General features: G+C 34.5%; 2 protein-coding genes across 2 annotated transcripts; one reads left to right on the top strand and one right to left on the bottom strand.

Moving 5' to 3' along the window:
- Positions 1-262: 262 nt before the first annotated feature.
- LOC102594552 (ras-related protein Rab7-like) lies at positions 263-3,510 on the top strand. Its single transcript, XM_006367327.2, has 8 exons — positions 263-549; positions 686-712; positions 961-1,060; positions 1,299-1,445; positions 1,768-1,848; positions 2,241-2,386; positions 3,113-3,151; positions 3,312-3,510. Exons 1-8 carry the CDS (start codon positions 497-499, stop codon positions 3,376-3,378), a joined length of 660 nt encoding a protein of 219 aa, XP_006367389.2. The 5' UTR covers positions 263-496; the 3' UTR covers positions 3,379-3,510.
- Positions 3,511-3,760: 250 nt separating this feature from the next.
- On the bottom strand, positions 3,761-22,147 carry LOC102594215 (UPF0202 protein At1g10490-like). The gene is made up of 26 exons (XM_006367326.2): positions 21,954-22,147; positions 21,762-21,853; positions 20,629-20,800; positions 20,377-20,499; positions 19,949-20,122; positions 19,588-19,698; positions 15,692-15,825; positions 15,515-15,608; positions 15,142-15,240; positions 14,607-14,743; positions 14,319-14,413; positions 13,502-13,625; positions 13,331-13,418; positions 13,131-13,230; positions 12,984-13,036; positions 11,619-11,795; positions 10,325-10,362; positions 8,494-8,587; positions 7,976-8,155; positions 7,779-7,887; positions 7,274-7,343; positions 6,318-6,456; positions 5,187-5,315; positions 4,872-4,997; positions 4,527-4,592; positions 3,761-4,448 (listed from the first exon to the last, which is right to left on the bottom strand). Exons 1-26 carry the CDS (start codon positions 22,056-22,058, stop codon positions 4,188-4,190), a joined length of 3,090 nt encoding a protein of 1,029 aa, XP_006367388.1. The 5' UTR covers positions 22,059-22,147; the 3' UTR covers positions 3,761-4,187.
- Between the last annotated feature and the right edge of the window lie 1,070 nt (positions 22,148-23,217).

The raw sequence follows: 23,217 nt of genomic DNA, 5'->3' as shown, positions 1-23,217 counted from the left end.
TTTTTGGTCAATGAATAAGCTTCCATTGACAATTTTTTTTAAATTATTTTCCAGCCCGGTTTGATTCTCATATTGAGATTTCGATTAATTCAGATTCACACTATGTAAGCCTTATTTAAGGGGTTGCGCTCCCCAATAGAATCTTTTCATATCCAAAACTTGAACTCAATATTTCTGATTAAAGATAAAGGGATCTTATTCATCTCATCACAACCAATCATTGCCAATTAAACTCCCTTCTTCATATACAAAAACCATAAAGAACTTAGATATAAGAGAGTAGACAAAACAAAGAAAAAGAATTGTAGAAACACAAATGGCCACACTTATCTAAAATTTGACATTTGCCTTTTTTGAACATGTCCACCACTTAATTCTCCCTATATCTTTGGTACCCTCCAGAAGAAAATAAACTTTATAACAAAGTTTTCTTCAAAAACAAAAATAAAGACATCATTTCAAACTATAGTACAAAGTAACAAGTTGTTTCTTGAACATGTCCCAACCACTAAGAAGTTTGCTCAAAGTCATTGTTCTTGGTGATTGTGGGTAAGAACTTTCACTATCCTTTTTGCAATTTTCAAGCATAAGCGGAATCAGAATATGAAGTTTATGATTTCGAGATTTTTAAGTCATTAATTGTTCTTATTCCTCTTCTAACACGTTAACATGCTTGTATTCTCAGGGTGGGAAAGACATCTTTGGTGAATCAGTATCCATCACATTGCATAGCCTTTTTCATTTCATCTTATTCAGTGACGGAGTCAGAATTTATCAATTGCGCGAAAATATATTTTATAATGTTTAAGATGATTATTTTTATTTTTTTTGTACAAATGGGAAAAGGACATTTTCTCAGAAGTATATATTCTAGATTGAGATGACAAAATGTGATGGAGTAAGGTATTATTTAGTCAAGTTTTTTTTTGCAATTTGAGGTTTCATTAACTACAATTATAGATATGTTTTCAAGAAGTTTAGGGAACAATATAAGGCAACAATTGGAGCTGATTTTGCTACTAAAGAACTAGAGATTGGTGAAAGAGTAGTCACATTGCAAGTAAGTGATTTTGTTATGTGAAATTGATTATTATAACTACTGACGGTCGATCAGGTTCATCATCTATTATATATACATAAAAAAAATTGACGGTGTATATATAGTATGACGACTTTCTAGCAAAGGGAATTTAGATGAACCCGTCTGATCCTCTGACTCCGCCCAGGATTACAAGAAGTCAAATATTGAAAATTTTCCCAAAGTTATTATTTTTTTTTTTTGTTATTTGTTTTGGTAGATATGGGACACAGCAGGGCAAGAAAGGTTTCATAGTCTTGGTGTTGCATTTTATAGAGGAGCAGATTGTTGCATTCTTGTATATGATGTGAATGTGCCCAAGTCATTTGAGACTCTTCAACATTGGCATGAAGAATTTATCAAACAGGTGATCAATCAATTAATTTGATAGGTTATTTATAGTATTTTCTCAGGACTTTCTCCATTTCCGTACTTCTTTTTCTATACTACTTTAGCCTGTATTTTCCTTGAGTTGAGGGTCTATCTAGTGGCGTAGCCACATATAGCCCAGGGTGGTCAATTGGACACCCTTCATCGATTACACGGAGTATGTTATTGTTATTGTTGTTATGTTGTGAGTCAATTTATTAATTTATATATTATGAACTTTTTTTCAAGTTGATATTTGGCATTTTCTTCTACATGATTAATTCAAAATAGTAATTTTGTCAGTATGTGATTGATTCCAGGCAGACCTAACGGAGCCCGAAAAATTCCCATTTGTCTTGATTGGTAACAAAGTAGACTTGGAATATGGCAGCACTGAGATAGTAAGTTTTTTTATTTTCATTCATTTTTGATAAACACAGGAGTTTTAACTTCTATACACTAACAATATAAATAATTTTCTACAATATCAATTTACGTTAAAAAAATAGCATAAATAAATGTGCATATAAAGTATGATTAGGAATTAGGAATTAGGAAAATAAGACTCGCATGCTCACGCCCCAATGAAATGTGATCTAGACAATCTATTCTGATGCAAGTATCAATTGTTAATTTCACAATTTGAATCTATAACCTATATATATTACACATATATAAACAACTTTATGGTTGCTCGAAGGCTCTCCTTCATACTATGTACATTGATAATGTAAAAAATCTTTAACTGTCAACGTGTATAAAGTCATTATATTGAAGAAATTCCTATTTATAGGTTTCAGAGAAGCAAGCAAAAGAATGGTGTGGTTGTAGGGGAAATATACAAAACTTTATGACCTCAGCTAAGGAGGATTATAATGTTGATGTTTCATTTTTGTGTGCTGCACAACTCGCCCTAGCCAATGAAGATGATCACAACATGTAAGTACAATTATTATATATATATAATTCACTACAAGAAAAAGAAGTATTTAAGATTGAGGGTGTGTTCCTAAGGAGGAGAATGTTTTACTTATTTTCTTGTGTTTGATACGTATGGAAGTAAAAAAAATATTATTTTAAAAGTATTTGTATAATCTAGACAGATATTATGAAAGATGGAGTTGGGAGTGTGTTGGAGGGTGGGGAAGACACAACGTGAAATGTCACTTGTGAAATTTCTTTTTTCGACTTTCATCAGAAAAGATAATTTTCTCATTTTTTTAAGGAACATGTTTTCCTTAAAAAAAAAATATATATATGTTACCCAAAAGTTTTATCCGGAAAATGTTTCTTCCTCCGAACCGAACACACCCTGACTATCCATCATAATTTTGTCACAAATTCGAGCATCACAAAAATTACGTACGAAAAAAAATAGAATAATCACAAATATATCATCAATTTATGAATTCCGCCATAAAACCATCACAAATCCATCATAATTCTGTGACAAACCTATCAATCATAGATTGTCGTTTTTTTCTACTACATCTAATATTCAATATCCGCATTAAAATTTGATTAATTTAAATTCACACCAAATAAGTCCATTCAAGGATAGCTCTCCTATCAAAAGAAATTTGACTCAAAATGAGAGCACTAATAATTATGATGTTTTTGTTTTTTTCTCGTGATTTTGACATTTCTCATGTTCATTTACTCCAGCTGGCAGGCATCATTAGATGAAGAAATGCCTTCTCATTGGTGAGTAATTAATGTGTACATGACAATTTAAATTTAACTTTTTTTTTTTGCTTCCACTTTTGGTTTTCTTGTTGATCCAAACTCACAACCTTCGGATCGAAAGTAAGGTCTTACCTATCAAGCAACTCACTCCAGTACTGTTCTCTTCTTTTTTTCCCAGTCAACTCCAAAGAATACCAGAATCTGTATCAGGAATTGAGCAGCAGAGAGGAGGATGTTCATGTTAATTAACTTGTTTCTTCTTCTAATTCTTTATTTATTGTTTTTAGATATTTGGTTCTTCCATAATTTTCACTATTGTTTATATCTTACTTAGAAATTCCCTTTCTTTGATGAATAAAGAAAGCTACTTTGTTAAAACGAACTACAATTTCAGTAGTTTTTAGGTTTTAAATTTTCATGTTGAAATTGCATCAACAGTTATGTTTATCCAATAATTTTATTTATCCACAAAGAAATATGGATATTGTAGGTAAAAGGCAAATAGACAGATGATTATGGCAGTCCTTAGGGAAATTAAAAAGAATAAATAGATGCAATTGTGAGAAGAGATCACAAGGTGCGGAGTCATACTCTCACCATAAAGTGAAAATTCAGGTAGTCAACCAATGGATCGACTAAAATTCCTCAATAACAAAGTATATATAGTATTTACTCACAAGTAAGAAATCTAAAACTTTTTCATGAAACAAATCAATATTAGTCCTTATAGAACAATTGCTAAACTTGATATAAGATTGGTGCAGAAAAATGCTTCTATATGAAGGACAAAAACAAGTAGTGCTTCTAATCTATAACATAGTTGATGAAAATCATTCTAAGAAAATTGTACGTTTGCAAAGGAACTTTGACAAAATTGGACCTATAAATGATTGCATAAATAGTGGTGATGGTTGCAATTAAGAAAATAATATGATGTAAGATGCGCATTATCCTGATCTACTCCTCCTCCCCCCTTGCGATGAAGCAATAGGAGAAGTCTCCTAGCGGGCCTTAAGAAAAAGAAAGGAGGGTAAAAGTTGTTACGTGAACACGATTAACCCTTCCTCTTCTTATGTGATTTGGATCCGGAGTTGTTTTTGTGTCTTTTCTTGTCACTGTTTTCACTTTCTGGCTTGGAATGCTTCTTCTCCAACTTGCTTTTGTTGGATTTTATACTAACTACACCACCGGAACCTATCTTCCCACCACCATTCTGGAGAGCACTTTCAAAATCAGCCTCTCTGTCTACTATAGCGAATTGCTGAAATAGCTCTGGGTCCAACAAACCTTCCGTTGTCTTGGCTTTCATGTCATCCTAAATATGATCTTAGGTAAGTATATATCTTTCCAAATGGGAGAAAACTTGCAGAGACAAAAGCAAGTAAATTCAAACCTGAACTTTTTTTGCAGCATCATTGAGATCTTCATCAACAGATATTAGATGTGGTTCCAACGTAATCTGAAAAGAAGAAGGAAAAAGTGCCTTTGTTAATCTTCAGCGATGATAGATAAACAGCAGACAAGCAGTTACAGTGCCTCAAATGCTGCTATTTGATGAAACAAAATTGGTCACTTCTTGAGACAAACTAACATGAGAAGTGTCAGAATATCTCTTTGTGTTGACTAATTCACGCATAGTATGATGATGCATGCAGATATTTATCACACTTTTAGTTTCTCTTTGTCATAGCAAACATAGGATGTTTGGGAGAGTGAAATAAATAACTCATCTACTTACCGCTTTAAGCCGAGATGCAGTTGATGAAAATTCTTTTGATTTTAGATTATGCAGGTATTTGAAAAGCCTCTTCATGGTTTTCATGAAAAAGGACAATATCTGTTGCCTTTCCAAATTCATTTCTACCTGTAAAATAAAATTGAAAAGAGTAAACTTGAAGCACTGGAGTTTATTGGATGAAATATCTTATTTAGTTTGGATGTGATGAAGGACAATTAGCAGCATTAACAAAACAAAAAAGAAGGGTATGTAACGGCACAAAACCTAATAGTACAGAATAACCTATTCAAAATAAAGACTAGCAATGCAGCAAACCTCTATTTCAGAGATGTCTTTGTGTTGCAGGCCATAGCAAAGCAATAGGGAAGCTTGGACATATGAAAGTGAAACTGGCAAATGCTCCAAAAAGTACTCACGCGCAAGTTTTTGAGCAACATCTCGAACCTGTGAAAAAATTTCATGCAAATAATTAACATGAAAATAAGCAAATATCAGGCACTTTTCAGATATTTGAACAACACTTGCACTAGGAAATAACGGAACAGTGTCCACACAAAATATCGGTCACTTTTGAAGGGTTTGTTGTTGAACACATCCTTTTTATCCCTTCAGTTCTTTCCCTTTTCCTATTAGCAATCTTTATAATTCTAGGAACCGGAGAACAAGCCACTTAACGAATAGATATCAAATGTTTAATTATTGGATTTTCTTCCAATGTATCAAATAGAACTTCAACCTTTATAACTGAACACCTAGACACAAACAGCCAAAGAAGAGGAAAATCATGCCCCTGTTATTTATAAAGAAATATAACTGACATATTTCACTTGTCATTTTTGGTTCAGAATTTTCTTGTTTGTCAAAAGTAATACATACCAATATGAGTATTCATTTACACTTGAACAATTTTCTTCTTGTCAAAAGTAATGTGTACCAATATGAGTTTTTAATCCACAGGGACCAGAGACCAACATCTTTTAAGAGGAAATGGTAGCAGGAGTTTACCAAATCATTCACTAGATTTGCGTAAAAGTGAACTCCAGTTGGTTATGATGCTTGAAATTCGAAAATGCCAACTTCAAGCTCTTTTCAGTGATTCAAGTTTTCCAGGCATGTAGACCACAATGTTTGTCTTAAGTACAATCTCCATATGATTGTTGATATTGAAACATACATCTAGCATAACTTGATAGTAGCACCAACAAAAAATTCTATCGCTACTCCAGATAACATATTTTCACTCCCATCACTAATTGAGATCTAACCAGTAGTCCATAAGGTTATTTGAGTAGGCTCAAAGCACTCTTAGCCTTTTCTTAATAGACTGTTCATACAGCACGTCTGTCCACTTACCCATTTCAACAAGTAAAAACTGTATCACAAGAGATCTTGCTTCACTACTTAGTATTAACATATTTCCTCACTAATCATCAACTCAGAACTTACCAAGGGATAGTCAATAAGGCTATTTGAGTAAGCTTCAAGCATCTTCATCTCATCAGGGTTCAGAACAAACTTCATGGAGTTTGACAATTCACTTGAAGCAGGGTCCTGCTCCACAAAGTTGATCTTTGGATCAAAGACACTGCAAGATTATGGCCATCATAAGCATATGTAAAGAGGCATACATATTAACTAACCACCAAAATATACATTCTTTTTTTTTTTTTGATAACCGAGAAATCCGTCTATGACCCGCCCTTTGGACCAATCACAGACTTCTAAACTCGGTGGATAATGGGCCCACCCCTCTACCGTTCTCCACTTAAATACCGGGCTTCACTTTGCATGGTGTGGGGCTTGAACCTGTGACCTAAGCCACAAATCCTCCACCTTTTGCCACTTGAGCTAGGCCTTGGGGGCCACCAAAATATACATTCTTACCTCATAGCAAGCTTGTAATTCATCTTCTGGTAGGTAGAAGCCAACAGTTCGACTAACCTTCTCTTGTATACTGAGAATGGTATAAACAACATCAATATCAAAATAAGTATAGACAACAATTCTAAAATTAAAGAAAAAAGTAATAGAATAAATACAAGTTACTACAATAACTGCAACTTGTTTGATTGATAGGATGTGGATACAAAAGGGGGAGATAAAAGCGAGATGGCAAAATATGAAACTTGTATCTCTGTTTTCTCCAAATTTTGGACCAGAATGTCAAGGACAAATTTCACCTCCTCAATGAAATTTTTCAATCCGTCTGTGACCCGCCCTTTGGACCAATCACAGACTTCTAAACTCGGTGGATAATGGGCCCACCCCTCTACCGTTCTCCACTTAAATACCGGGCTTCACTTTGCATGGTGTGGGGCTTGAACCTGTGACCTAAGCCACAAATCCTCCACCTTTTGCCACTTGAGCTAGGCCTTGGGGGCCACCAAAATATACATTCTTACCTCATAGCAAGCTTGTAATTCATCTTCTGGTAGGTAGAAGCCAACAGTTCGACTAACCTTCTCTTGTATACTGAGAATGGTATAAACAACATCAATATCAAAATAAGTATAGACAACAATTCTAAAATTAAAGAAAAAAGTAATAGAATAAATACAAGTTACTACAATAACTGCAACTTGTTTGATTGATAGGATGTGGATACAAAAGGGGGAGATAAAAGCGAGATGGCAAAATATGAAACTTGTATCTCTGTTTTCTCCAAATTTTGGACCAGAATGTCAAGGACAAATTTCACCTCCTCAATGAAATTTTTCATAATTCCAAAAGTTGCTTGTAATATGAAGTCACTACTCTATCAACAGTGTATAAAAGCTGACAAACATATATTAGGAATCGTAACATTTGAGTTCCTCTTTATCATGACAAGATCTTCTTCCAATCTCCTTGCAGATCCTTCCGATGATAAGCTAAAAAAAATCAAGGAGGACAATAACAACTTATCACCTTGGTAGAAGGGACCATAAAAGCCCCACTCATCTGATTCAGCAGCTTTAACATCATCATTCTTCAATGCCTTCAAGACCATGCATGTGTACTCGCCAGTTACGCTATTCTGATTCATTCAATCACATGTTGATCACTAATCCTCAACAGCAAACATCTAAAAATAACTTAAGGAACAGAGGACTCTTAAGACTTACCGGGGCATTGCCTATAAAAAATGGAGCAAACTTATGTTTTCTCCAAAAGCGGAAGAGATCCAATGTAAGTCCAAATGAGACCCCAAGGTAATGGAGCCTTTCAGGTCGTCTTTCACGTAAAGGAACAAGCAATGGAGGAAGATCTGTTCTTGGTCTTATATTTTCTTCAAGCAAAGAGACCTGCAAGGAAGGTGGTTTGAATTCAGTAACAAAAAGCAAACAAATGTTCTAATCCCACATAAAAGTATTTCTAGATTTTGCAACCATCCCATTTGCCATATTACAGCTAATGATTAATCAGAAGACCTAACACAATAAACGCACTAGAAGTGGTCGGGAGACAAACCACATCAATATGAAGAAAAGACAGAGATGCAATGAGAAATAATATTATGATTTTACACTGTTTTAAAAAGGTACAATGATATAACTTTTTTGCAACTTTAGGACACCCAAGGGATAAAAGGGAAGCCAATAACCTAAAGTACAAACTGCAAAGTTGGATCAAATATGATTACCTCCTGTGCAGCTTCAGTTACATTGACTTGAGGAGTATCCAATGTATCTTCTGTCTCTACTTCGGATAATTGCGTAAACTGACCCTCAAAGTACCTATGAAACCCATTCAGTAGAAAAGGCATAATATGTACTCAACTGAAAACACATTAATCTAGAAATGAAAACCTAAAAGCCATGAAACACAATAAATATGCAGGTTTACAGGTGTAAAAGGAAGCCACACTATGCAGACTTGCAAGTGTAAAAGGAAGAAGTCAACAAGTGTAGAACCCTTCCATATCATCATCAACAATCAACAACAAAAAAAACATTCTTTTATACCTACTTTTCATATATACTACACTATGATTATAGTGAGCACTGAGCAGTCATTTCACATCATTTTAGGCAGGTAAAGGTGTGTTGTTCAAGAGGCCATCAAGGTCATATTCAGGATTCACAGTGGTATGAATTTTAATAATATCTTTGTTGCACAAAACAACAAGGGTCCTTGACCTTTGACATACAAATAGACAACAATGATATGAATGCTTGCAGCCTAGGCATAATTCATAAACCAGCTGAATTAATTAATTCACACCAGACCAAACAAAATAACAAGCAATTGACAGAATACTTCATTTTTCCTTGATTTTTTTTTTTGAGAATGGTGACAAGTTAATATATACAAAAAAAAAAAGGTAAACTACACAAGCTGTGTAGTCTTCCAAAAATAAAGTAAAGCTCCTAGCTGTCTGCCTTCTTACAGAAAAGAAAGACTAGAAAAACATGCCTCGGGACTCTTGCTATCAAGCATTTAGGAAAAAGAATTGTACTATACACCTGGTTATTCACAATTCACTTTTTTTCCTTGAGTTTATCTTATGCTGTCACGGGGCTTTCCAAGCAAAAGCCCTGTTTGGTTACTTCGCCTCTCCATGCATTTTGCTCAGAATATTCATTTCCAACCTCCACTAACACTTAGTCATAAGAACAACTATTTTTTACAAGATAAGGTATACTTGGTCATAAGAACATAAAGAGCATCTCCCCAGTTTTATGCAATGAATACCAGACCCCATGCCAGTTACAAACAAAACTTGCACCCAGTTCTATTTTGCATTTTTTGCAGGAACTTCTGAATGCTGGATCGAAACCAACTTAAATGCCAACAGAATATTCAAGGTATGAACAGTACCACCAGAATATGATGCGAGTCCTGAGACTTTAAGAAAACCTTCCTCGCCACCATCAATCCACCCAAAATTCATCATAATGCCACTCAGTTAAAAGTGCAATGATAGAAAAGGCTGTTGAACCTTTCCAATCCCTTTTGAGGAAAGAGCAAGCGCTTGCTTCATTTTCATCATCTAACAGCTCTCGCAAAATTTACATACAACAACCTACACCATGATATACCCCCCAAATTTCAACTAGGCTTATTTTTCTTTATATGGTGTTTATAAAAAATTAAAATTGCTCAACCATGAACAATCTATTTTTGGTGATTATCCAAACAAAGAAATTACTCTTTTAAGTTCAAAATATGGGAGAAAAGGGCTTCTTGCTTATCAGAAGCTGTGTTGATAGCATGAGGGAGGGAGAGAGAGGTTTTGATGTTAGCAGCTTCCAGACAATGAGGAGTTGTCCACAAAAAAAGGGTCTTGGATTAAATTGACATAATTATAAGTTTAGACAAACAAAAAATGGGAATGGTGCTAACCCTAGATATAAGCAACAGCCTATGGAGTAGCTTAATCATTCACAAATTATAGAAAGCCAAATGTGATCTACAGTCTAATCATATTGAAAACTGAAGGATGTGAGAATTGCAGGGAAATTTGAAGCTACCTGGCTAGCAGTTCAACGGCAGCAGAACCATATCCAAGCTGCAACATCACAGTGACACATGGTTAGACATGCTGATAAACAAAGGAAATCAGCAGTTGGAAATTTTTCAAAGACCTCCTTACACTCTGCTTTTATACATAAACCTCGATTGTCATAAGATGCAGATCGCCCTCAGTTTGAAGTTTTTTTTCAATGGAGATTTTAAGATGACAACATTCCTGAGATATTCCAAATCTGTCTTTTTTCAGCTTTGATTAGTAGTGCTACTTTTTGTATTGCAAATCTCCGATGAATTTCTATGAACTAATTTGTTATAAAGTCAATGATAAGGAAGGACTTCAGGTCATGGAAAAATATCTGGAGGACTGCAGCACCAACAAAAGTTAAATGCTTTACTTGGTTGGTCATTAGAAAGGCATGCTTGACACATGAAGTCTTGAGGAAGAAAAGAAAGATCATACTTCCTTGGTGCTCACAGCTGATTTACTTAGTTGTTGGATCAGGAGAGGAGGTAGCAAGAGACACAAGACCTGGTGGAATTTGATTCCACATTGCATTTGATGGCCAGTGTGGAAGGAGAGGAATAGTAGGAATTTTGAAGATATATCCAATTCCATTCACAAGGTTAAATGGAATTGCATTGTATCTTTATATTTTTGGTGTAAAGAGATAGGATTAGAGGATTCAGATCAACTTTTAGAATTCTTAGGATCCTTGTAAGTATTATGTTTTTTGTTCTTTTCTGATTTTCTAAAGGGCCCCAGCATATCCTTAATGCTGAAGAATACAATGTTTACCAATTCTCAAAAAAAAAGTGAAATTATTTCAAACTATAGTGAGGAGACATTTTTTTTGGGACGGACTAAAAAAAAAGGGTGTCATGTAAAATGGTACGGAGGGAGTGTAATTTAAAAAGATCACCCACAACTTCACACAAATTGTGCAACACACATGGCGGGGACGGGGCGTCACAAAATTAAGTATCCAACAGTTAATGCATCAAAGGACGTTGCAAGATATTTTAGAAATTTCATCGCTTGAACTCGGTCTCATTCAATCAATCAATTCCTTGAGTTCCAATCTAGTGAGGATTACCCTTGCAAGTCCTTTATATACACAATACTCCATCCGGGCTCATTTCTTTCCAATACCAAACTATTTGTGTTTTACGGCAAAAACAAGGAGGGCACAATATCCTCTTAAACCATGAAGGAGATCAATATGACAAAGACAAACCTAAAGGGAGATCTTAGACATTCTTTTTACTAGATTCTTTTGAATTGATAAGCATTACCTTCATAGCACTCGGATGTGTAGCAATGCGTACGATGCGGGCACCTGAAAGGCTTGGGAATACATCATCAGCAAACTGCTGAGAGAACTTCCAAGGTATCTGATCTCCAAAGGGCTGGCGACCTTGGAGCAAAGCTGCTTTAGCAGACTCCTGAGAAATTTGACCCTCCAGGCAGACCTGTGTGTTTAAGTCAAATTAAGACGGATCAAAAACTCTTAATGTCTTTGATTCCAAGTAAATATTGAGGTGAACTAAATGAAGTACCATCTATTTAATTCTCACAGGAACTGAATGAAACTAGACAAAAGAGCACAAAGAAAAAGTAAATATCTACCAAATGAATCTTGAAAGTTCATTTCTCTAGACCAATATGGTTAATGATATCGTGAGAGAGATAAACACAGATAATACCATTGTCCAGGGTTGAGGAAAAAGGGTTTTGTCTGTATCAGAAAGGAGTCAAGGACTTACGGAATCAACCTTAAATTATTGGCTTATCAAAAAATAAACTACTACTATAGAGCATCGATCATTGAGATCGACTTTATGAAGCCTCTCATTAAACATGTAGCTCCATTTAGACCTGTGACAATCCAATTTAAGAAAAAGTGCAACCTCTGATGATGCATGAATATGTTGTCTATGAAGTCAGTGTTTCACTGAGAGAATGCACTGATACATGCGCTCCCTCCAAAAAGAGGCAAAATCAGCCATAGCAGAAGATGAGGATCAATAAGTGGAAACAGAGAAAAACATGATCAGCTCTCATCAGGATAAAAGAACAATAATTAACATTGTGACCAATTTTCTATACAGATGAAATTTCCATCAAAAGACATTAGATGATTTGCAGATTACAAATAAAATCTACCCAAACAAAAAGAACACACATGACCAAGTAAGAGGAATTGAGCTAAACTTGCCTTTTGAGAGCTCTACAGCTGAATAGAACACAAAACACAGAATGGAGTAGAATATGCTATGGATACAACACACAAATTACTAGCTGATGTTTTCAACTGAGCTGAGCCAATTTTAGTTGTGATTTTGTATTTTAGGACCAAAATTTTCCACAAATAGAAAGCAAATCACATATTGGTTATTACCAGGAGTTGAGAGATTTTCCTATTTTTTCTTCACTACGGTAATAGCACAAGAAAGAAAGCTGCATATAAAAAGAACTCATGTAATTCTGGCATCCAGCCAATTGGAACACCAGATAAAGTAACGCAAAGAAGAGAATTGTCTCAACATAAAAAAACACTGAAACTAACAGTAGCAAGTCAATATCGGTCAGAAGATTTCTAACAAATATAGCATCCCAAAGAAAACACTTGCATAACAGGGACAGACAAGACCACCAACCTGGATGACACAGAGAATATCAGGAAGAGTATTTTTTGACTCATCAACAGGGCCTGTGAGAATAATTAGTTAGGTGCTCTTGCATTTACTTAATGCAAAATTTATTTACCATGTCCTATTGAGAAGCATCAACTGGTTTAGTTATACCTAGTAGCACAAACAAGTGGTGAGCTGGAGCATCAGCCATCAACTGTAAATCATTTGGAGAATTTTTGTAATGAGAAGCAACATAGAGGGCCATCATTCGCTGCAAATTTTTCAAAGCAAAAGGATCACAATATATCAAAGTTGACCAAGCAAACATCAGCCTGAAGAATAATATTAATTAAAAAGCAAAGGTGGTTTACCTGCAAAAATAACTCACTGTCTTTATGATAAGAGAAAAGTGTGTCCTGGTTAACATAGTAGAGATCACAATGACCGGGTTGGGGTAACCTGATTGAAGAAAAGAGAATTGTAACTGGAGAAAAAACATGGTCGACTTCTGCAGGAACTACGTTAAGCCAAAGAAAATTTACCGGCTGATACTTGGGATACTATTTGTAACATCCAAACAGAGCAAAGCATTAAGCCATCGTTCAATGCGATCACCAGAAGCATATCTAATGGATTCACTCAATTCTATCTTTTTGAAAAGCCGACCTACATTTAATGGTAAAATCTAGATTTTAAACAAGATAACTGAAACATGATTTAGCACAGACGCCATTTATCATACCACCAGCTCAATCATGAATAATCATGAAAGGCAAAAGTACACCATAGAAAAAAAAATCATACTCATGAATGAACACAAACTTGAGGGAAAGCAATACTTTTTAAGACAAGGGCGTATTATCAGCATTTACTTAAAAAACTCCAGTTTGATTCATCATAATACTTGTGTTTACTTTGGAACATCCAGTCATAAAACTTCCCATTATTTAAATAATGCAGGTGGCCAGCAAGAACTTTGAAGTTTGATTATTTCAAAAGCATGTATTATGAGTATTTGATTTGTAATAAATCCAACCTGATTCACCATATAGTTGGTTTTACTTGCAAACATCCAGTCATAGAAAACTTCACCAAGATCTAAAATCATAACCAGACGTGCATTGCCCAAGACACAAATTAAGGCATGATTTAAGATAAGGCCTGTGTTATTTAATAATTACATGCACAATTCTCCTTCTTTTAAGCAACTCTAAGGAGTTCTCCACCCAATATCAATGCTCTCTAATTTTCAGTTTTCTTTGCATTCCTAGTTCCTCCTGATTAACTTATTTAAGGATACATGAACTCTACGCACACCATAAGTCGAGTGATCAACTAGCAAATATGGAGATGAAATACCTGAAAGTGCACTATCTGCACTTTTAGACTTCTGACTTTGCTCCTCTAGTTGTTGTAGCAACTTCAATGACAAGGATCTTCCAGTGCCTTCATAGCTTTAAAAACAAAAATAATAGGATAGAGTGATCATCAGCACTGTTAACCCCAGGGTAAACACACAAGAGTGTCAAAATAATTCTTCTATCATATAAGACAGTAAGACGCAATATAAATTGGAAAAGGAGTGGATAGGTTATTTGGAGAGCATAACATTACTAGACAGAAACTAAGCTGGACACAGCCTCATACCCATTCACAGTTGATGCAAGGAAGACGAGGTAAGGACCAAGCAAAGATTTGACCACAGGTAATGGAATAGCTGCTGCTTCATCAACCACCAGCAATTCAACTTGTGACAGCTTTCCATGCTCATGAGGTAGTATATACTGGCATAGCATAAATGATATTGATAACATCAGAAAGTCAGACATACAACTTAATTTCCATATACTGGCAAAAAGAACTGCAGCGAATTAAAAGTAAGGTGTAAAAGATATGTTTGTTAAGGTGTAAAAGATATGTTTGTAAGAAGAAGAAATTTTTAGTTTAATTATCCCAATATATTGACAACCTTAAGAGGACACAAAAGCACAAGAGATGGAGAAATACAAGAAATCTTGCCATACAGAATAACAGAAATCACCAGCAAGAGTTACAAAATTGGAGCGAATTCTCAAGATCTTTAAAGTTCAGGGACAAGGGGAACGGAAGGTGCAGAAAGTGAATGAGTTTGGAAAATGGAAGAGCCATTATCACAACATAACTCCTCGCCAATAATACTGACCTGAATTGTCTGTCTGTGCTGCTTATAGATGTTGATCCTCACAACAGATTTTTTAAACTCCGGGTTATTGCTTTTCACAATATCATAATCAATGTGTTCCTGTAAGTAAAATGCATATCGTGAGGCAGAAGAATGTGACATCAATTTCAGGTACCAAGTAGATGTGTGGCAATCTGTTGCACAAGAACTAAAAGAAAATCGCACTATGTTTATGTTTCTACGGATATCTCAGCAGGAGAAGCGTTTTCTCACTTAAAAAGACTTGAAGGGCTGAATGGCAGACTGAAAGTGAAAACTAACATCCCTGTAGAAGATAGATTTCACAGAGAATATGCAAACACACCCTAATCAGTCAGATAAATTTGCATCCTACCTTGTACTCGAGCATACTGAAACCCTTACAGACAAAGTCAAACAGAGTTTTCAGATTTTCAGGACTAGGCGCTGTTATAAAAATATTGGAATACCTGCAATAGCAAACTATAGAAGTTAGCAAGACACAAGGTAGGATCACAGAGAGAAAAGGATATTGAAACCCAGACCAGTTTACCCTGCAGCAACAGCCCCTGCAATTGCCAACCCAAGAGCAGCTGACTTCCCCCGGCCACGAGCAGCAAGAAGAGCAACAGTGCTTCGAAGCGTCTTATCCAGAATAGCGTCAAGAAACGTGATCACTGCTTTTCCCTATTTCATATTATTGGTTAATAGCAACATACAGTAGCAGAACAAGAAAAAAAATTAATTGCAATGAACCCCACAACTGCTATTTATGGTGAACCGTGGTATTATAAGTTAATACTGAATCCATCCAACGGCCATGTTGGCCTTGTTATTATTAATGAAACGCTTTACCTTTACCTGATTAAAAAAAATATTGAATCCATCCATTCAAGCTAGTAAAATTAGTATCTAAAAAAATAACTATCAGACTCAAAATTACAATCAGAAAAAACTACAGATTTATTTAATGAAAGCATGGAAGAATGGGAATGTTTTTAAAAGGAAAAGCAAGAGCTTGAACAGACGATAATTGCACCAATGATGATTTAACATACTAGTTAAGCCGTAACAAAAGTTCCTAACTTCAAGACCTTAGCCCACATACCGATATTTATTTATCAATTATCAGCAAGTCATATTTCTTTACTTAGTATGTCAAGTCCTGTTCTATTTATCACTAGTGAAATTTTGTTCTATTTATGAGTGATTGGCCCAACCAAACCATATGATTCTACAACAGAAGGAATCGCACAATTCGAACAATTTTTTTCTATTTTTGAGAAGGTCTAACCGACCAGCAGTTTTTTTTTTCAGTCTGTATTCATGTAAACTTTAGACGGAGGAAATCTGTTTTTTGGTGATTTCATCAAAAATTAATAGAAAAAAGACATTTAGAACTTAATTGTGCCGACTAAACTCACATTCTGACATGACAGTTGACTTTCAATCCAAAAAATAGGAAACTTATTATTATTTGAACAGAGAAAAGAAAAAAACGACCAAGCGCCAATAATGATTAAGCTTTAAATGAACAAGCTCCAAGTTTAAGGCAAGTTCTAATGTATGGTTGTACCTACTACAGCACCATCTAAGGGTGTCAAATATGGCCCAAAAATTGATGGCTCCCCCAACCCACCCAAAATCTTATGGGTTGGGCACAAGATAATTTAGTATTGGGATGATTTTTAGCCCGCCCAACATAACCCATTTTTAAAGTGATCTCCATTTTAGCCCAATACAAGCTCAATTCTAACCCATTTTTAAGATTTACTTTAATTTGGGTTTACTGCTTGAAATTTACTTTGATTTTTTCTGTATATTCACTTCTCTTGTAACATGTATCTTATAAGTTTGATTGTGTACAATTTTCACTACATTAAATTAATAACCAAAATTACATAATAAGTTGTCAATACTTCCTAAAAACTTTTTAAAAAAATCAATGCAATGAGGATAATTTTTTGGAACAAAGTAAAAGTATATGGTAAATCTAGTGTCTTCCTGAAATATTTTAATATGCGAAATATAATGTGCTAACATTTTGTCTGAATTGAGAGCTCCCTATTTCATGTTGAAGCTTCACCAGAATTAGGATAAATACAAGACGATATGCTAATAACAAGTGATCCTAAAATATAATGGGGTGTAATTTTAAATTGTTTCCAATAGGAGGAGGAAAATTAGGACATTTTCTTGTGTATAAACGTATTCATATTTATCATATTGTCTTGTTCAAAATGATATCGTACAAAATTAAGAAAGATGATTACTTTAAAATACATCCACGAGAAAAAGTTGCATGCTTCACTTGGTTGGTAATTAGAAGAGCTTGTCTAACCCACAAAGTATTACAAAGAAGAGGTATACAGATCTGTTCAAGGTGCTATATGTGTGAACAAGAGGCTGAAGCAAATGGCCATTTATTTCTGCATTGCAAGATGGCTACAGATCTGTGGAACATGTTCGTTTATACACTCGGGGTTAATTGGACAATGCCCAGAACCACTTTTGAGGTACTAACATTGACTGGCAAGGAATTGGGAAGAGAGGATCAAAGGAAGATTGGTGGAAAAATGTCCCAGCTTGCATTTGGTGGACACTATGGAAAGAAAGGAATGAGAGGTGCTTTGAAGGGAGGGTTAGCAGCTCCCAGATGATCAAGATGAGATGTCTTAGTCTTTTGTATTTTTGGTGTAAACAAGATTTTTTGATGACAAGGGAAACCCGCAGCCGCTAGCCCGCTACCCTTTTGGGTGCGCACAGGGTAAAACCCCCGCCCCTATGCAATAGTTCGCAAACCACGTAGGAGAGTTAGTGTAAACAAGATTTAGTGGGGGAAGTAGATAGTTTAGTGGAGTTTATAGGCCAATTGTAAATTTTTGAAAATTTGTTTTTGGATCTGAGAATTATGGCACCCCCTAGGGGTTTGTAAATCCCTCCTCATCAATTTCTTGATGAATTCTTTTGTGTGAATACAAAGTTACCTATTTCAAAAAAAAAATACATCCACGAGAAGCGAAAAAACATTCTTTTGAATTAGCGCATTCTTTCTAATTAGAATTCAAAACCCCCTATAAATAGTTAGGTCAAGTTGGGCAGGTAAAAATCCAACCCATTTTTTAGTCTATTTCAACCCAAGTACTTTTGAGCCAATTTTAGCCCAACCCATTAGCTCAGGCCCTTTTGACCCGCCTAACCTGCCCAATTGACACACCGAGCACCATCATGTGTTGTCTATTTTGTGGGGGGATGGGGATATCACTTTACAGATTAAGAAAAAGGGTGTACTTATGCATGAGTATTAGTCCCCCTATTAACTGAATATCGTCTGATAACTAAGTATAATTCTAGTTACGAGTGGTTTTAAGCTAGGAAAAGGATGCATATTAGAGATCAATCCTTTGAGCTTGAGACTTGTGTTGCAGGGAATGAATAGACAAGCATATATGAGTATGAATGCACAAAGTCAACAGTAAATTTTTAGCACAACGACTCTGATCTGACTTGTGAGCTTGGATCACTTGCGGGTTATCTGTCCATTCTCTCCCATCTGTCAACCAACTGTGCACTCAATAACAATTAGTTGGCACTTGGGTTGAGTGTTGACAACATTAATTCTGTCCAACCCCTATACTCTTCTCAAGTTCATTTTACTCCACGATTAAGTAATTTGTTTTTCGTTCAAGTAAAAATAGGGTTTTCCAAATCTCATATTTATCCTTGTACGGTGTACCAATACATAAGCTTCTAATACGAATACAAAGAGTCCTCAAAAATTGCACCTAATGTAAGTACAACAACAACTCAGTGTTATCAAAGGCGCGCTTTAAGCGCGCTTAAGCCCTAAAGCGAGGCTCAAAACGTGTTGAGCGCTTCGCCTCGCTTTATGTGCGCTTCAGTGTCGTTATCAAAGTTCTAAGAAAAACTTTTCCTTTTCAATGAGCCTCTTATGAAGAAGTGACACTAGACAATTGATATTTCACTTTATCATAATTTTCTTTCAATTTCTTTGGTCATATATTTGTCATTCATGTTTATAATTATTAGTTTTGGACTAAACATACACATTTTATTTTTTCACCCTTTGCGCCTTTTTTCATTAAAGCCCACGCTTTATTTGCGCTTTGCGCTTAAAGCCCCCACTGACCTTAGAGCTTTTTTACGCTTTTCGCTTTTAATAACACTGGTTTTAACCAATCCAACATTCTTCCACAAAGAAAAGGACAAAAATGTTCACAGTGAATTTTCAATTTTACCAAGTATCAAATCATTATCTCCTGTTATCCTATGAGCTATACAATAACTCAGTTAAAACATCTATTTTACATACAAGTAACTCTTTATCCTGGAGGTTAGTTCCACATAGCCTAGCAATTGGCAATGTATGACTTATGCTCCAATTGAGAAACAAATGCCAATTCTCACAGTTCAAGCAAAGTAACTAACCTGGTCCAAGGTACAGCATTTCCGAATGAGGGGACCGACAGGGAAGTCTTCATTCAATTGTTCTTTTAAATTCCTTAATTCCCTGTCTGCTTCTGAGAGCCCCTCAGAGTCCTTCATCAAAGTAAATAAAAAAAGAATCAAGAATACTTATATCAAAAGATTACCAAAGATAGTTTATCGTGTACCAAAAAGTGACTCCAGAAAGAGTAATTCTTTCGCAGTTCAACATCTGATATGATGTAATTATATATGGCCGTTACATTTCATATGGACTATGATCTGAATCAGCATATATTATCTGAGATGTATAAATCAGTAATCAGAACAACTCAGGAATGAACTGATCCAGGAAGAAGTTTACCTCTTGAACAGGTACAGCAGTAATTCTCCTCATGTGGGAGGAGATTGGTAAAATATTTAATTCATCATCCATGACAATACATGTTTCGCATGATGCAAGAGAGAGTATAAATCGCTCATTAAAGCGACCAGTAGTCTGTGAATGGGATTCTGTACGAAACCTGGAGTGAACATCCTGCATATTTACATGTGTTATAACATCAAGGGCGCATAGAAAACCAAGTAACTATCTGCAAGCTAAAAGAGCTTCTTCATTCAAATACTCGTTTTGAGTGTGTGTGTGTGTGTGTGGTCAGTTGAAATCTTATTTAATTAATTAAAGAGCAAGAAAGAAAAACAGTAAGAAGGAACAACGGAAGAGATGTCACTAATCTACTAGTTGCTAAAATTTTCCAGCCTAGAAAGCAGAGCAGTTGGTATTGAGCGTACCATGGTCATGGTGAAGAGACTGGTAAGAGAGGACAAATGGCGAAGCAACAATACAATTAGCCCACCACCTTCAACTGTCTCTATTGTTCTCGCAAGAAGATTGGGTGTCAAAGCCTCGAAATCCTAGAACATCATAGAGGAAAAGAAAAGAATTTTCCCAAATATCACGATAACATAAGAGGGGATAAAAAGAGGAAATAGGTAGTCGATTTGCTTTAAATAGTTTATGGAAATTTAAAACTTCTCAGTTACCTGTAATATACACATGCCAAAAGTATTTCCTAGAATTCTTTCTGAATCTCTATACAAGCAATAGCTAACGCCTCCAGTTCCAACAAAAAGGTCAAATGGGTCTGCTTTTTCAGTGTCCAGTACTCCCTGCAGTATCATTTTTTTCATTTGCTTCTGTCTCTTTTTCTTGTGACTGCAAGAAGATGATTGACTCTATCATTGACCAATTGCCTAAATGACTAACAACATCTACTGATAAACTGATATGAACACAGTGAGACACAAAACAAAATCCCCACTAATCACTCACAATATAACAACCTCCACAAAAGAATTGACCGTAGAATTCCTTTCACTCACCAGTAATATCCAGTAAATTAACTACCAGATATATAGCTACAATTAACTATTAGCACAACAAGTATTGTTGCTAAAGTTTCAAATTCATCAAAATTTAAAGTTTCTTCAGTAATACCCAACTTAAGCCTGTGTTTTATCATATTCCAACCAGACAAAGTAACTGCCAAAACAAAGTCAAGAACTTTGGTGAAGCAGTTTTATAGAGTTTTCACAGTTCCTTTTTGTCAAACAAAATCCATCGTCACTAATTCAAATTCACATTACAATATTCAATCCAATCTCCCCATGGGACAAACCAAATTCAGGTTTCAATAAAGAATACAAATAGTCCCTCCATTTCAATTTATTTGTCCTATTTTCCTTCTTGGAGCATGTTTGGATTGGCTTTTGACTTTTATCTTATAAGCCAATAGTAATAAGTTAGAAATCAAAACTTATGGTTTTTGGCTTATTTTTATCATTTTAGCTTAAACACTAAAAAGTGCTTAAAAGCTATTTCGACATAACAGGCACTAAAAATAAGCCAAACAGGCTCTTAGTAAGTTTCAGAAAGAATGTTTTTTTTTTACTTTTTGGCAATCCTTTGATATCTAAACTTACACATACATGTTAAACACAACAAAATTCAAAGTCATTTTAGTACATAGTTTAAATCCACAAAATTCAAAAGTATTCTTTAATTTCTTAAACTCCATACCAGATTGAAATTGAAACAGAGAGTAAACAAACCACGTCCATAATTGGAAGAATTCAAAAAAAAAAAAAAAAACACAAACATGGAGCAAGTATCTCACCTGCTAAGTTCAAGTTTATCCTTATAGCACCAAAGCACACTAGGCCGCGACTTTACAGAAGCTTTCCCCAACATATAGTGCAGATTAACAATCTATTTTTATTCAATTTTTTTACAAAAACAAAAAGAGTTAGAAACAAGTGTTTACTTTCACAAAATTTATTAGAGAGAACAAGGAGGAAAGTAAAATTGCCTGGTCACGAGATTTGTCTCCAATAATAACAAACATAGAACGGTGACGATTACGAACTCCATTCTCAATTAGGGTTCTAATCCGTTCATCCACTTTCTTCCTCATTTTTTTCTTCTTCTTCACTGATGTTCAAACTACTCTGTTATGTTCCTGTATTGTATTAGGGTTTAAAGAAGGGTTTTTGTAAAGAAGAGATGTGGCTTATATATATATATACTAGATATGGGACCCCGTGCCAGCACGGGCCCCAATATATGTTACTGTTTCAGTTTCAATTTATGTGGTACATGTGAAATTTGAAGTTAATCAATTTTTTAGTATGTTTTTATATATTTTAAGTTGTTAATTATTTTTATAAGTCACAATAATTAACAAGTTAATATAAAAAAAAACTTATAAAAAATTCATTGACTTTTGAAATTTCATTTGTATCACATAAATCAGGACAAAGCGAGTAATATATATGAAAATTACATAAAACGTACTATAACTCACAATAATTAGCAATTTAAAATATCTATATATTTATATTTCTCCCAATTTATGTGGTATAGATGAAATTTTGAAAGTTAACAAAAACTTTTTATATGTTTTCAAATATTTTAAGCTATTAATTATTATGATTTATAATACTTTTTACATAAAAATTTATTTATATAAAGTATAAAGAAAAATTTTAAAAGGAAACATAAATGTCAGCACGAGTCCAATCTATGTTAATTTCTATGTTTTAATTATTGTAATACCGATTGAATTTAGAGAGCCAACTAAATTTTTTTAAAGGATTTTTTTATAAATCTTAAGTTGTTAATTATTATAACTTATAATGTTTTTATTTATTTTAAACCAATATATGTTTTTCTCTGTCTCAATTACATGAGACATATGGAATTCGGAGAGTCAACTAAAATTTTAAAATATGTTAAGTTGTTAATTATTATACCTTATAGTACTATTACGTGATTTTCAAATAAAATATGTATTTTTTAATTTCAATTTATATGTCATTGATATAATTACATATATTAAGTAATGAAGAATTAATGTGTAAATTATGTGACACCTATGAATTTTGGAGTGTAAATCAAATTAGTTATATGATTATTTTTTTTAAAAAGCGGTTAAATTTTATTATTTTAAATTTTATTATTTTAAATTTATGATCTCAATTGTCAGCCTATGCCACATTATAAAATGTTCCAAAGTAGATATCAGATTTACAAAAATGTCGATGCCAGCTAAAGTAATAAAATAACATCTAAGG

The sequence above is a fragment of the Solanum tuberosum genome, unplaced genomic scaffold (genome assembly GCF_000226075.1).
Source record: "Solanum tuberosum cultivar DM 1-3 516 R44 unplaced genomic scaffold, SolTub_3.0 scf00704, whole genome shotgun sequence".
Classification (NCBI taxonomy): domain Eukaryota; kingdom Viridiplantae; phylum Streptophyta; class Magnoliopsida; order Solanales; family Solanaceae; genus Solanum; species Solanum tuberosum.
The sequence above is the reverse complement of the archived record's forward strand: the minus strand, read 5'-3'. Positions and strand labels throughout refer to the sequence as shown.

Bases quoted from the DNA above. Each gene is read 5' to 3' on its own strand.
- LOC102594552 (XM_006367327.2), top strand. From the start codon at position 497: ATGTCCCAACCACTAAGAAGTTTGCTCAAAGTCATTGTTCTTGGTGAT. The intron at 1,061-1,298 runs GTAAGTGATTTT...TTGTTTTGGTAG, and splicing joins AAAGAGTAGTCACATTGCAA to ATATGGGACACAGCAGGGCA. The intron at 3,152-3,311 runs GTGAGTAATTAA...TTTTTTTCCCAG, and splicing joins GAAGAAATGCCTTCTCATTG to TCAACTCCAAAGAATACCAG.
- LOC102594215 (XM_006367326.2), bottom strand. From the start codon at position 22,058: ATGAGGAAGAAAGTGGATGAACGGATTAGAACCCTAATTGAGAATGGA. The intron at 15,609-15,691 runs GTAAACTGGTCT...TTGCTATTGCAG, and splicing joins GCAGGGGCTGTTGCTGCAGG to GTATTCCAATATTTTTATAA. The intron at 4,593-4,871 runs GTAAGTAGATGA...TCTTCTTTTCAG, and splicing joins CTGCATCTCGGCTTAAAGCG to ATTACGTTGGAACCACATCT.